Source organism: Balaenoptera physalus (assembly GCF_965194825.1).
Source record: "Balaenoptera physalus genome assembly, chromosome: 6".
Classification (NCBI taxonomy): domain Eukaryota; kingdom Metazoa; phylum Chordata; class Mammalia; order Artiodactyla; family Balaenopteridae; genus Balaenoptera; species Balaenoptera physalus.
In genome coordinates this window covers 3589384-3603734 of record NC_138885.1, presented here as the reverse complement: position 1 = coordinate 3603734, position 14351 = coordinate 3589384, and the positions used below count along the sequence as shown (strand labels likewise).

The 14351-nt window shown below is 41.8% G+C and overlaps 1 protein-coding gene across 3 annotated transcripts in view; it reads left to right on the top strand.

Annotated features, from left to right (window-relative positions):
* NIPA1 (NIPA magnesium transporter 1) overlaps window positions 1-6474 on the top strand; it is a 41351-nt gene extending 34877 nt beyond the window's left edge. For 2 of the 3 annotated variants that reach the window (XM_082465704.1, XM_082465705.1), the window contains one exon: window positions 661-2062. In XM_082465704.1, coding sequence (XP_082321830.1) covers window positions 661-1172 — 512 coding nt within the window. In that variant the 3' untranslated portion in view covers window positions 1173-2062. Of the gene's footprint in view, window positions 1-660; window positions 2063-2547 lie in introns of those variants that run through there. The other variant, XM_082465706.1, reaches the window with a different exon arrangement.
* Window positions 6475-14351: the final 7877 nt, after the last annotated feature.

Sequence of the window (14351 nt, the reverse complement as noted above, 5' to 3'; positions counted from 1 at the left end):
TCCACTTTCCTGTCCAAGGTGACATTCCAAAGTTGTCAGGAGAACAGGATGATTTTTCATTGTGTGGGACCGTCTACACATCCCAGGACCCCTGGCCTCTGCCCACTGTGTGCAGCCCCCGGTCGCTGCAACAGCCAGAAACACCCCTACAGGTTCCCTGCGTGTCCTTTGAGACCCCACGTGACTCTCTTTCTCTCCCACCCCACACATAGGAGCCCTCTCTGCCTAGGGTTTGTTGAGTTGACCATCTTGTGAAATGGTTTTAAAAAAATTCTCGGGACTTCCCTGACAGTCCAGTGGTTGGAACTCTGCACTTCTGCTGCGGGGGCACGGCTTCGATCCCTGGTAGGGGAAGTTGTGCGTGCCGCGCAGTGTGGCCGAAAAGAAAAATCTCAAAGCATCCATGTTGACTTTTATTGTTATAAAAATGTTACTAATAGAAGACTTACTTACTGACATGTAATATATAGGCGCTGTGAATGTGTTAATGGTGAAAATGAGGATGGGAATAACTTTTGTGGAACGAGCTCAGGGGCTGTGGTAGAGCACATCCGGGGCGGTAGGGTGTCCCGGTGACAGTGGCGGGGGCGGGCGGCGGAGCGCACGGCGAGGGCTGCGCTGCTCCGCCCCCCGGGTCACCGCGCGCCCTCTCTCTTCCAGTGTTTGTGGGCTATCTGTGCATCGTGCTGCTGATGCTGCTGCTGCTTATCTTCTGGATCGCGCCGGCCCACGGGCCCACCAACATCATGGTCTACATCAGCATCTGCTCCTTGCTGGGGAGTTTCACCGTGCCTTCCACTAAGGGCATTGGGCTGGCAGCCCAAGACATCTTCCACAACAATCCATCTAGTCAGCGTGCCCTCTGCCTGTGCCTGGTGCTCCTGGCCGTGCTTGGCTGCAGCATCATCGTGCAGTTCAGGTACATCAACAAGGCCCTCGAGTGCTTCGACTCCTCTGTGTTTGGGGCCATCTACTACGTTGTGTTCACCACACTGGTCTTGCTGGCCTCGGCCATCCTCTTCCGGGAGTGGAGCAACGTGGGTCTGGTGGACTTCCTGGGCATGGCCTGCGGGTTCACCACCGTCTCCGTTGGGATTGTCCTTATACAGGTGTTCAAAGAGTTCAACTTCAACCTTGGGGAGGTGAACAAATCTAATATGAAGACAGACTAGGATGTAACAGGGGGTTGGATGGCTTGAGGAACAGGAAATGGATGTGGCTTCTGGTCCTGATTTGTTGTGAAGTAGAAGAGACCGTACATCGCTGGTGTTGGAGTTGCCTGTATATTAACGGATGGGCTGGTGGAGAGTGAGGATACGTTGCTCAGCACTGGGGGTGGGGGCCCAGCCTTCTGTACTCTGAAGCTGCTCAGTGGTTGCCTGGGTGTCATCTCTCTCTGATGAGAGGAATCTTATGTTCATTGCCATTAACCTGGAAGCTTTCATGAATACTCTTTGCTTTTAAAACACTTCATCATTATTTAAATAGAATGGGCCTTTTCTGATTAGTCTTTGCAGGGGAACAGATATTCTTACTTAGAAGCTTACTTTGGAAATGGGAGAAATTGTTGTCTTGAAGTCTGACTCTACAGTAAATGTGTCTGTAGTTTTGTTATTTTGCATTAAGCATGTATAACATTCAGGTGTTGGATCCAAATCAGAGGTATATACATTTAATTGGTTTTAATCCTCTGATGTGTTGACTCTCCTACCCCCAACTCCTAGACATTTTAATTGCAAACAGAGAGAGAAGAGTGAATGGAAATGATATACTGTTCCATTTGCAGGATGATTTTCAATAGCTCAAATCAATTTCAGTGCCTTTATTACTTGAACTATTCACTTAATTTGACTATTACTGTGTGTATGTTCTCTTAGATTAGAATAATGCAGCCTCCTTGTTTATACTTTAATATTTCACTCTTCAAAATATAAATATTCAAAGCAGTTAGAAATTATAGTATATTCATTCACTGGAAGAGAGTCAAGACTAAGGGCACATTGGAGTGAATCGACCCTTTCAGCATGTAGTTGTGGTCAAATTAAAGACAATTGACTAAGTAGCATGAGGTACTTTATTTGCATTCAGTCTAATGTAACTGGGATCCAGTATTACATATATCCATGTTCTCTTTCAGCAAGCATTGTAGCCTTTAAGAAGAAATAAATCATTTAACTTGATAATAAGGCTGTTAAATGAGAGAGTAACTGTTCAATAGCACATATGAGTTCCCTGTAATTCAGGAACAAGTTAAAGGACACAGTTAAGCTTAGGCTATATTCTACAAACTGGAGCACACATAGTTTTCAAAAGAATTTCTAGCAAAAATGAAAACAATTTTTAGCCATCTGCCTGTTGTTTGAGATGGCAGAGCACCCTACAGTTCCTCACCCAAGCTTCTGAAATGCAAAATAGCCATTAATTATTCCAGTATTTGGATCAAAGAGGTCATTTGGCTATCTGTAGTAACCTTGCATGTGTATTAAATGGGAACAAAGCACAGAGTGATGCAGCTATTCATCAAGATATCATGTACTTCATTTGCAGTGGTTCTCCCACCCCTGCACCGTGCGGCGCGACGGATCTTAGTTCCCTGACCAGGGATGGAACCAGTGCCCGCTGCAGTGGAAGCTTGGAGTCTTAACCACTGGACCACCAGGGAAGTCCCATGTGTACTGTTTTATCTAAATAGGAAGCTATGCCAAGTTGAAAGATGGGATTGGGTAAGGTAGATTTGGTGATACCCAATTAAATAATACCCAATTAAAATTACTAAGGAATGTCAATAGGAAAAAAAAAGTGTGTTTTCAGACAAAAAGAACATTTCTAAAGACCTAAGGAATAGTTCCCTAAAGTGTTGAACAAAGAGACTAAATAAAATGAGGCTAGTTTAACATAGAGAAAAAAACACCTTTATGAATTAAAAGTACATGTGATGCTCATGGGTTGTCAAGTGATCTGTGAACTAACAGCAGCAAGAATATTTAAACATTTTTTAAAATCTTATAGTAACTGATAGTTAATAAATGCTCAAAAAATCCATTACTCTTTTTTTCAGCTCGTGAAGGTTTGTTTTTTATCATCAGTATTTTTAGGAATGCAGGCTTTAATTTATTGAACTGAATTTTCTGAAAGTATAATTCAGGAGTATAAATATACTTTTAGGCATAAAAATAGTTTCTAGGTAAGGAGTATGAGATATTCAAAGAATACATGTGGCTATACAAGTATAGTGAGAAAGTCCATGTGTCATATGGAAATTACCATTGTTTTGTTTACAGTTTACATGTGAAGCTTAGTTTATTTAAATTCATCTATTGATGTTCCTGATTACAGTTAATCCATGATTATTCCATAGATACTTAGAGGTGATATTTTCTGGATTATCTCCCTATGATTTTTTTAGAGTAAAATAGAATCTCAAAGTATTAATAGTTTGTCTCCTCTTGAAGGTGATAAGTCCCACAACAGTTAGACTCTCCCAAGTTTACATCTGTTCAGCAAATTACCTTCGTAGGATACACAACTTTCCTTCCAGTGGAACACAGTTCATACCATCCCTTGTATTCCAAAAGTGTGACTCTAGCCTGGAAGTAATTGACATGACCAGCAGTCTAACAGCCTAATTTTCAAGTTTAACATAGAGCGTTTAACATCTGACTTACAGTATTTATTTTACAAATTCATGTTTTTATAATTTGGAATTACAAAAAAATATTTAAAGAGTAAAAGCTTTGAAGGGTAGGGCCCAGAATGGGCATAGGTCTTATACTGGTCTTTCCAAAAGTAAATACATATAAAACATTTTCATTATTATGGTATTCTTTGGGTTTTATCTTCAATTAAAGCAAGCCTCCTCTAAAATCATATGTTTGTGATCACAACTTGCAGACTTAGTCTGGATAGATACTTAAATAGGCCATTTCTCTCCTGTCTTACTTGGACAATGCCTTGTTTTCTCATCTGAATCTTTGCATTTAAAAAGATCGCTTCCTGTTCTGCTCAGTGATCAAGTGTAGGGCCTATTAAGGATTCTAACCCAAACCCAGCACAAAGACCACCCTGGGTGTTTTGCTGTTCTGCAGGACTGCTCCAACTCTGCAGAGAAGGATCCGGAGAGAAGGGCAGTCTGCTCCCTGTCACATGGGCAGCAAGAACTGCCCACGGCTGGACCTTCAGGGGGAATCATCACTCAGATGTCATTATGGTCTTTTCACATTAGAAAGTTAGTGAAATACACTTTGCTGCTCTTGGTTCAGCAATAAGATATATTCTTTCAAGTCCTACTTCTCAAGCCAATTTGATTTATGCAGTTTTATTTCCAGAGGTTCACTCCAGCTGTAGTAGATTGGTCTTCGGGTTTTTCTTTGGGTGTCACGTCTGATAGAAGAGAGCACTGTTGAAGTATGCAGTCACCTCTCACCTTCCTTCTTCCTCGATGGCTCAGCTCTCTGTAAATACTGCACTCACTTCTAGAGGCCAGTTCCTAGACATCCATAAAGTGCTCAAGATGCACTGTCTACAGGCGTGGATGGGTCCACGGAGACGGAGGTGTTGATCACAGGCCACTGTCGTGCTGCCTGATTCTTGTTGGGAGATGACACCTCTCCTTTCTAAGCTGCTCCACTAACCCAGAAGAGCAGCCTACAGAGCTATGCCCATCACTCTTCTTTGATGCCTACTTGATCCTGACTTAGACTTCCTGGGACTGAGTAGGAACTTGGAAAGAGAAGAAGCTTTAGTTTAGATCTGTTCATGACTGTCTGATTGGCTTCAGTGGTCTGAAGAAGTTGTCCTTACTGTGTCTGACACCACGGAAGTAGTTATCCTGTCAAGCAGGATTAGATGGAATCTTGGTGTTCCACCTTCTCAGGGACCAAAAACGTAACATTAACTCCTTAGCATTGACCTTCCTCCCAAGGACATGTCTGTGTTAGTTTTTCATATGTTTTACTCATATTCATAGCTAGAGGTCTGTTAGCTTGAGTTAGGAAGAGAAAAGATCAGTTTGTACACCAGTCACACCATAAAACAGTTTATTATATAAAATACCTCAACTATATGTATTCCTCACTTCCGCCTCACAGTTGAACTGGTGATGAATTTTAAGGTGATTTTTCACATCTGGCCAGATTCTTATACCTCCATCGTATACTTGAAAAGATTAAGAATTTTAGGAATGGGAACAAGAATTTGGCCCAATATTTACTCATTTATTTTCGTACACATTTCTCACATGCTATTAAATGCAACAAAGAATTATATTTTAAGAAAATGTAACTTTGTGTTACATCAAAAACATATTGTCTAGTGAAATGTTGATATTCAGTAGAACAATGATCATGTAAATAAACATCTATTTCAAATGTACCCAATGTGATAAAAAGCATAGTCTAGGGCCCAGTGCATGAGCCGGGGAGAATTTATTTGTTCTGTTCTGTTTTTCCTTGAATTGTGCAACTATAGGTGAGTCACTTAACCTTTCTGTGCCTCAGTTTCTCTACCTCTAAACGGTGGGATGGGTCTCCAAATCTGTGTTAGAGCACTCACATGTTTAGTTTGTGCTGGTAGCCTCAGACCAGAGCGCATGTGCAGGACTCCTTTGGAGCGATGCACCATGCATCCTGTCTGCTCAGGACCATGCTGTAGACACACAGCTTCGAGCACTGAGTAAGCAAAGGAAGCACTGGATGTAAAGTTTGCATGATTCCATGAAGCTTTAATTTTCCTTTTTTTGTTTTAAAAGGCAGGGTTTTATATTTTCTGTTGTAAAATATGGAAATTAAGCAGAGACTTTAAAAACCTGCACTGAGAGATCACATTCTGATGGTGTGATGAGCTTCTCTGACATTCTGCAAAGGTTTGTGTTCTGCAGAAGAATCAATGACTTGTGAACCAGATTGATTCTGTTGGCGTTGAATTTGTAATGAATGATGCTGAACTTCCTGCTTCTAAGCAGCTCAACCCTGACCATGAACTACCTGACACCAGGTAAATGTCAGGAACTCCCAAACCACTAGTGCCAAAGGGTCACATTGAAAAGTACAGGATATTTATTTTATTTGTCAGACTATAATAATTTGCTCCCCCCTGCCATGTCAGTGTTTTGCAGTTTGGAAAAATTTAAGGGTACTGTTTTTCAGTAGCATTCCTGAGTGTTTTTGCCTTTTTAAATGATAACTATTACTTTCTCGTAAAATGGAATATAATTGTGAAAGAGAGGAAGAAGACTAGATAAAAAAATGTAAAATGTTGATTGGTTGCATAACATTTTTTTCATGTAAATGTATCAGGGAAGCTTCCAATTAGCACACACACCCATTTGTCAATGACTAAGACTTGCTTACATTTTGCTTTATAGAAGTAGTCATAGCATGTTGTAATTGCCTTATGTAAATAAAAATGCTATTTATTAAGTTTTCCAATAATATTTATTAATCTGTATGTGTTTTAAAATAAAATAACTTATTTCTAGCTGAACACTCGTTGCTTTTTTGCCCTTTACATGAAATGCGTGTGTGGTCTCAGGTTCCATATCATCCTAATTCCTCAATCAAATGCTTCCCATTTTCTTTGTAGAAACGAATAGCCCAGGTCTCCATCACAATGTAGAAAATGTCCACCCGAGCATATCTTAGGGAGCAAATCCATGATGTGTGAAGGATTCACCATCCAGTGATTACCTTCTGATATAATGAAATGATGGTATTAAAGAAAACCAGCTATATTTTAATAACTTTGACATGTTTTTGAGGTGTATAACATGTTTTAAACACATGGAAAATATAAGAATCATAACACATTTTAATACTCCAAGTGTCATGAGAAATCTTGTCATTAATCTTTATTAGTGTCCTATAAGTAATTTTATTAAATGAAAAAAAATATTTTATTTGAGCAGAAATATTTTTCCTTAGGCTCTATGCAAAAAGATTTGATGACTCACATTTTGATCAACGTATACCTGTATAGGGCTTCCCTGGTGACGCAGTGGTTGAGAATCTGCCTGCCGATGCAGGGGACACGGGTTCGACCCCTGGTCTGGGAAGATCCCACATGCCGCGGAGCAACTAAGCCCGTGAGCCACAACTACTGAGCCTGCGCATCTGGAGCCTGTGCTCTGCAACAAGAGAGGCCGCAATAGTGAGAGGCCCGCACGCTGCGATGAAGAGTGGCCCCCACTTGCCGCAACTAGAGAAAACCCTCGCACAGAAACGAAGACCCAACACAGCCATAAATAAATTAAAAAAAAAAAAAAAGTATACCTGTATAGAAGTCAGGAACAAACATTTTAAGAAACCACTAAACGTTTCTATGGATAACGCTTTCCACACAGGTTTTTGGGGTCATGAAATGTATAAGTGCCAAATTCTACAAAAACCTGCCTGGGTTGGTTACTATTAACAAAACTGTTAGTTGTAGCTGCTAGCCAAGCACAATACTGTTGAACCTGAGCTCTGCATCTGGTTCTGAGGAGTACAGAAAATCAGGCATGCTCCCGACCCTTTACTTCCTTTGTTGATGAGTCATGTCCCTGTCAGGTGGCCCTTAGGCATGACATTGTCAGCATCTTTGATGTAATGTTAATCATACCATATTTTGAACCTCATATGGTAGGTAGTTTCAAAAAGGCTTTTTGTGTTGGAGAGCTGAGGCACAGTCAAGAAATAAAGAGAAATTAAAAGATACCTCTATCTATATTAGCAGTTCAGAGAAGAGAGGTATTAATTCCAGCTGAAGAAATTTGGAAGAATTGGGATTGGAATTGCACCATGGCAAGCAAGATAGGAGAGATGCCAATCAAGTAACAAACACAAATCCATGTAAAATAGCTGGGGTAACAGGCTGGAAGGTGGAGGAAAGGTCAAACTAGGTCATCTGTTAATAAAATGGAATCTTTTTATTTTGGGTGAAGATGTCTGGAGGATCTCAGTGTCCTCCTTCCCCTAATTTGGCATGCTTATTCACTGTATTGGTTTTCTATTGCTGCTCCGACACATTACCACAAACTTTGTGGTTTACAACTACACAAACTTATTATCTTACAGCTGCGGGGGTTAGAAGTCCAACACAAGTTTACCTGGGCTAAAGTCAAGGTGTCGGCAGAATTACATTCCTTTGTGGAGGCTCTAGGGGAGCGTCTTTTCTCCACCTTTTTCAGTTTCTAGAGGGCTTGCACATTCTTTGGCTTGTTCCCCTTTCTCCATCTTCAAAGCCAACAATGTTGCCTTTCTCTGACTTTTCTCCCATTGTCATATCTCATTCTCTGACTCTGACACTCCTGCTTCCCTCTTACAAGGACCCCTGTGATTATTTTGGGCCCACTTGGACTATCCGGAATTATCTTAAGATCCTTAACTTAATCACACCTGCAAAGTCCCTTTTGCGTGTTAGGTAACATAGTCACAGGTTCTGAGGATTAAGACTGTGGACATCTTTGGGGGGCCATAATTCTGCCTACCAGATTCACTCACCATTTCATCAAGTGAGCCAATTATTAAAAGCCAACTCCTGGCTTTTAATAAATATCCCTAGTGTTATACCCAAATTTATTTCAAGTTATTACTGTCTTTTTCAGAGAGCTCTCCCCTCTCGCTCCAACATTTTTGGAAAATGCCCTACTACGTGTGTAGATCACCTACGGCTAATAGTAAACTTTTAAAATGCTAGAGAATGTCACTATTCACTTTGGAAGGAAAAAGGGCAGATTTACTGATAGGGGGTTGAGCTAAAGAAAAAAAACATCTGTAATGCTGTTGTCATGTTTCTGGCTGGCATCTGGTAACAAAACCAAAACAGAGGAGAGTAATTGGAGAACAATTTATACATGAGAAAACAATTTGATTTACTAATACATGATTTTAAAAAATACTATTTTAATAAGAAGTCTTGCCTATACTTCTACAAGAATGACAAAAAGTAGATTTTAACAGTTTTAATTGCTTTGACATGCAATATACTGCACATATATATACAATTTGGAATGTTTTGATGTATGTCATATGATGAAAGCATCACCATGAGCAAAACAGTGAACATACCTATCACTCTCAAAGTTTTTTTACTCCATTGTAATCCCTCTGCCTTCCTTGCCCCCTCCACTCCCAACCATTCATCTGCTTTCTGTTGCTACATATTACCAACCATTTCCTAGAATTTTATATAAATGTAATCATTTAGTATACACTCTTTCTTTGGTCTGGCTTCTTTCACTTCTCATAATTATTTTGACATTCTGCCATGTTATAGCATGTATCAATAGTTCATTCCCTTTTTTTGCTCAGTAGTATTCCATTATATGGACATACCATAGTTGTTTATCCATTCATCTGTTGATGGACATTTGGATTGTTTCTATTTTTTCTTTATTATAAATAAAGCCGCTATTGAATGTTTATTTACATTCACATTACATTCATTTACATTATATCTTTTAATGGTATATGCTTTCATTTCTCTCGGGAAAGATACCCAGGAGTTGAATAGCTGGGTCATATGGTTGTTATATGTTTAATTTTTTAAGAAACTGCCAAACTGTTTTACAAGGAGGTTGTACCATTTTACAATCCTACCAGCAGTGTATGAAAAGGCATTCAACTTTTAAAAGTTTAAAAATATCTACGATCAATGCTTGAACGCTTCCGGTATATAAGATGTGCAACATCATGTGCTGGAGAAGTTATCTGGGCATTTAAGGAGCTTGCATCACAATTAGCAAGGAATATTATATATACTTATAAAAATAATGCACTGTGCAACATGACAGTAAGTGTCAGGTGTGCGGGGAGTCCAGATAGTGAATGTGAGGTGAGTCTGTGAGCTACAATGATGAGAGAAGGATGATTAGGTAAGGCAGGGTTTCGCTGGGATGATCAGAATACTGGCAGAAAAGAGCTGCAGGCAAATTTGTTAGGTTAAGTCAACATAATTTCTAAGCATTCTTGTTCATATGAACCAACCGCTACTTTCATTACAGCCATATGCCTCCTAGATGTAAAAAGAGTGACTTAATACAAGATTCCTTTATTCTTTCTCGTATGTCTATGGGTCAACAGCACAATTTTGTGGACCTCAACCAGCTCGGCTCAATGTCTGGTCTCTGGGTCAGCTAGGTGGCTTTGCAAGTTGCTCTGCTCCACCTGGTCTCCTTCTCCAGCAAACTAGTCCAGGCTTCTTCTCATCATGATTTACGCTGGGAACCACCACGTTTTCTTGGCCAAAGACAGTCCCAAGGCCAAGGCCAAGGCCAAGGCTGGAGTGGAACTGCAAAGCCACTCTGCAAAATGGGTGGGCACATGGATAAGTAGACAATCAGAGCCATTTTTATCAATCTACCACATCATCAGAGACCAGCTTGCCAGCTATCAATAGTCAATGTAATTCCTAATTTGACCATGTCATCTAGCTAGAATTCAGCTGAGACCAAAAAGGTAAGCAAAAAAGTTCCTCTGGAGCCAGTTCTAAAAAGCACATCTGTCTGCTTGCCAAGCTTACAGATTAAATTAGAAGCTGCATAGTTACCAAAACCAGACTGGTCAGGGGCTTTGCAGTCTAGAACGTTAACAGTCCAGTTTGAAAGGAGCAAATTATATCTGGCATTTTCTGGCTAAATAAACACAGACTTCATTTTAGAAAGATTCCCACCCAAACTGATTTAAATTTGGTATAATAGTGTTTCTGTATCTAGTCAAAAACTGGAAGAATATCCCCAGAGGACTTTTGCACCTGTAACAAAGGTACTATTATTAGCAGGTCTCACTGTAGATGTAGCTAGTCGCGCTTCCCGGTTTCTAATAAATGAGCCCTCTCTCTTTGTCCTTTTTCGAGGAAACCATGATGATGGGTCCCAGGAACTTGCCACGTTCCAGGAGGAGCCAAGGCACGACAGCTTAACAGTGGGTTTCCTGTGCATCTCATGAAAAATAAATCTCTGCTCCAAGTGTCGGGAGACCGGCTTTTACCAAACCACAAACTCTCCCAAAGGACTGATCTATTCCCCGATTCGGTTAGTTAACTTTTGGGAAGAGAGGGCCTGACCCTGAACCGAGCCCCGCCCCGGCCCCATCACTTGGTCTCGCGCCTCCGCGTCCCCAAACCCGCCCCGGTCTCCCGGCCTCACTCTAGTCCCACCCCTTGCCCTCTTGGAGCACCTTTCCCTGGGGGCTCTTAGGGACACCGCTTAAAATGCAGCTTCCCATGCTAACCGCGCGTGGGAATTCACGGTACAAGGTACTTCGGCTTTGATCATTTGGTTGCCCAACAATACGTGGCAAAACGCTGCCTCCTAAACCTTCTCCCTTTGGCCCGCCCCGCCGCCCTCCGCCAACCAGGACTTGGAAAACAGACCGGAACACAACCGGAAAGCGAGCCGGGGGCGGAGCCTTTGCCGCGCCGCAGTGCGCGCGCGCGCGGCTTCTCTTGCGTCACTCTGCCGCGCCCAGGTCCTTCTCGGCCGTGCCCCTTGGTCCTGGTGGCAGCGGTGGGAGCCGGAGGTCGTCGGGACAGGTTCCCCTGGGCGCTCCCCCATGGAGGAAGAGGTGCGCAAGGCTGCAGCCCCGGATGCTCGCACTTCCCACTGGACGGCGACGAAGGCGGTGGCCGCGCGTGCTCTGGAGGGGGTGGCTCGTGCGGCCTGTATGGGGGTGTGAGCGGAGGTGACCGGGGCCGGATAGTGGAGGGCAAGCCGCGCGCGCGGCGGGCCGGCCAGCGGCGGTGAGGTCGCCACTTTCTTCCTTTCAGGCAAGCGCGAAGGGACTGGGGGCAAGCCTGCCCATCTTGGGCCGGGAAGGACTCTTCAGGGGCGCCTTTCTTTTCCCTGGGGACCCCGAGCCGCGCGTGGTCTGAGATGGGGTTTCCCCCGTAACCTGCATCGAGGAATACCACCGTGCGTTGGATTGCCAGTAAATCCCACGGAAACCGGCCTGGCCCTGTCGGGGGCGCGTGTTCATTAAGTTCATTAAGATAGTTTCCTATTGTTGTGAGTTAGAAGATTGTTTCAGCTACTGCGGAGATATTAACTGACAGTTGAACAAGCCTTAGATGTCGCTGTGACGGTTTGAACATGGCTTGTTTAATTTCCTAACTTTTATAAACTCAGAGATTCCTCTCTCCCTCTCCATACAATTGAACAAAACTCAGTATACCTTTGGTTTTGTGTTTGTCTCTTGAATCTCTTTACTAGATTTTTCATTTCATTTACTATAGACTGTGCTTTAGTTCTGTTTTTAGAAATTCTCTATATACCATGAGTCCAGTTAGTACTTTTATTTTTTGTTAAAGTACTATCAGTGAATGTGAGGTAATAGAGATCTTCGTTTCATACCAGTAAGCTGTCTGTTGAAGCAGTATGTTATGATCGGTTGAGTTGGTTATATGTTAGTTGGTAAGTAAAACGAGTATGGAGGGTAGTAGTCAAATTTTTAAAAGTACTCAGTAACTATTCATTCCTTTTGCCTATTTCTGTATTTTCTTCGTTCCAGGCTGGAGCTACTCTGCCAGGGCTTAGAACTTTAAATGAGAATAAAGGGTATTATTTACGAGGAAATGAGAGTGAATAAGTCATCTCTAACCTCTTCCAGCCTTGTTTTCGTAAGAGAGACCATATTAAACGTACATGTAAGTTAAAGTTTTAATTTATAACTAATGTTGGAAATAGAGTTGGAAATTTAGGTCCTGTAGTATTTATAACTACTGCTTTTAGAAATAATTAGCCAAATGAGAGGTTGGAAAAAATTAAAGCAGTGGAAACCAAGTAGAAGTAAAGACTGAGAACTCTTAAGGTTTTATTATGATGTGGGCAGTCTATATAGAAGTTGAGTCCAGTGGACACTTAGGTTCCATTTCAGGCTGTTTAACTTTCTGTGTGATCCTCCACATGTGATTTAACCTCAGAGAGGTTTGGTTTCTTTACCTGCAAGGTGGGGGTAATGATACCTTTTTCTCATTATTGTGTGGATTAGAATTAATGTGTATCAATCACCAGGAGCAGTGCCTCTGTAGGCGTTCAATAAGTGGTAGCTATTACTATTAGGGAGACATAATAATAAAAAACAATTACACTACTTTTCAGGATATTTCTATTGTATAAAAATACTGTGTGGTGTCCCACCTACCCTGGTTCAGTTAGTGTTCAGTCACCGCCTTCCAATATTGTGTCCTTATTTACCAACAGAAGGTAAACTCCATGAGGGCAGGGTTTTGGTCTGTTGTATTCACTGCTGTATCCCTGTTCCTAGAACATGGTGTGTATTCATGTAAATATTTGTTGATTGAGTAAATGAGATAAGCATACCACTTGTCTATAGGGGGATATGAGTCGTGTACATTAGTAATCATAATAAGGGCTAGAATAGTGTCCAAGGAGAGGTTCAGATTAAAGGCTAGGGAATTCAGAAAAGATTGGCTTATGGAATTCAAGCAGGGCTTCATTGTGGAGGTGCTTTTTTGAAGCAGGTCCTTAAAGATGAAAGGGATAATGTAATAAAGTTATAGAGGAGTGAAAGGAATAGGTAAGAATGGCAGCAGTATGTTGGCTTAGGGTGGAACCAGGGTATGTGAAATACAGTATCGGGAAGTTAAGATTTAAAAGACAGGTTTGGAACAAATGGTGAAAGGTCTTAGTTACTGGCTTACAGAATTTGGAATTCTTTCTGTAAATAGTTGGGTAGCCATTCTAAGTTTGTAAGCAGGAGAGTGAGATGACAGAGATGTGTTTTATAGAGCAGTGTGGTAGCATGATGTTTTTAAACTGGATTAAGGTCAGAAGAGACATGGAGATGCCAGGCCATATTTCAAAGGTAGAATCCATCTGGCACCCTTGGCCCTTGTATGCAGTTTGGGTGATGAAAATGGTGAAGCTGCAGTCAGAACATAAGGAGGAGCAGATCGGGTGTGAAGGCAGTGACCTACACTGAGAGCCTGGTTTGAGCTGCCCCTTGCTTGTATTCCAGCTCGGGGACTAAAAGGAGACTCCAGTGGGAAAGGCAGAAGGCTGAGGAGACCTGGATTCTAGTGCTGGGTCTCCTACCCCCCAGCTGCATGAGAAGTTACTTAACATCTCTGTGCCTGTTTTCTCATCATGAGGCTCTTATCACATTTCTTTTCAAGCTTTTTTGAAAATGAAATGTCAGGAGTGCTGTGACAAGTTTAAAGCTGTAAATGTACTTCAGTTGGTATAATTTTTAAAGTTAGCTAACTTTGGTGATTGATGATAAGTCATTTTGCAAAGCAAAATTTTTTTCTTTTGGTTTTTTTTTTTGGCCGGGCTGTGTGGCTTGTGGGATCTTTCCCCTGCCGGGGATTGAACACAGGGCCATGGCAGGGAGAGCACCAAGTCCTAACCACTGGACCAC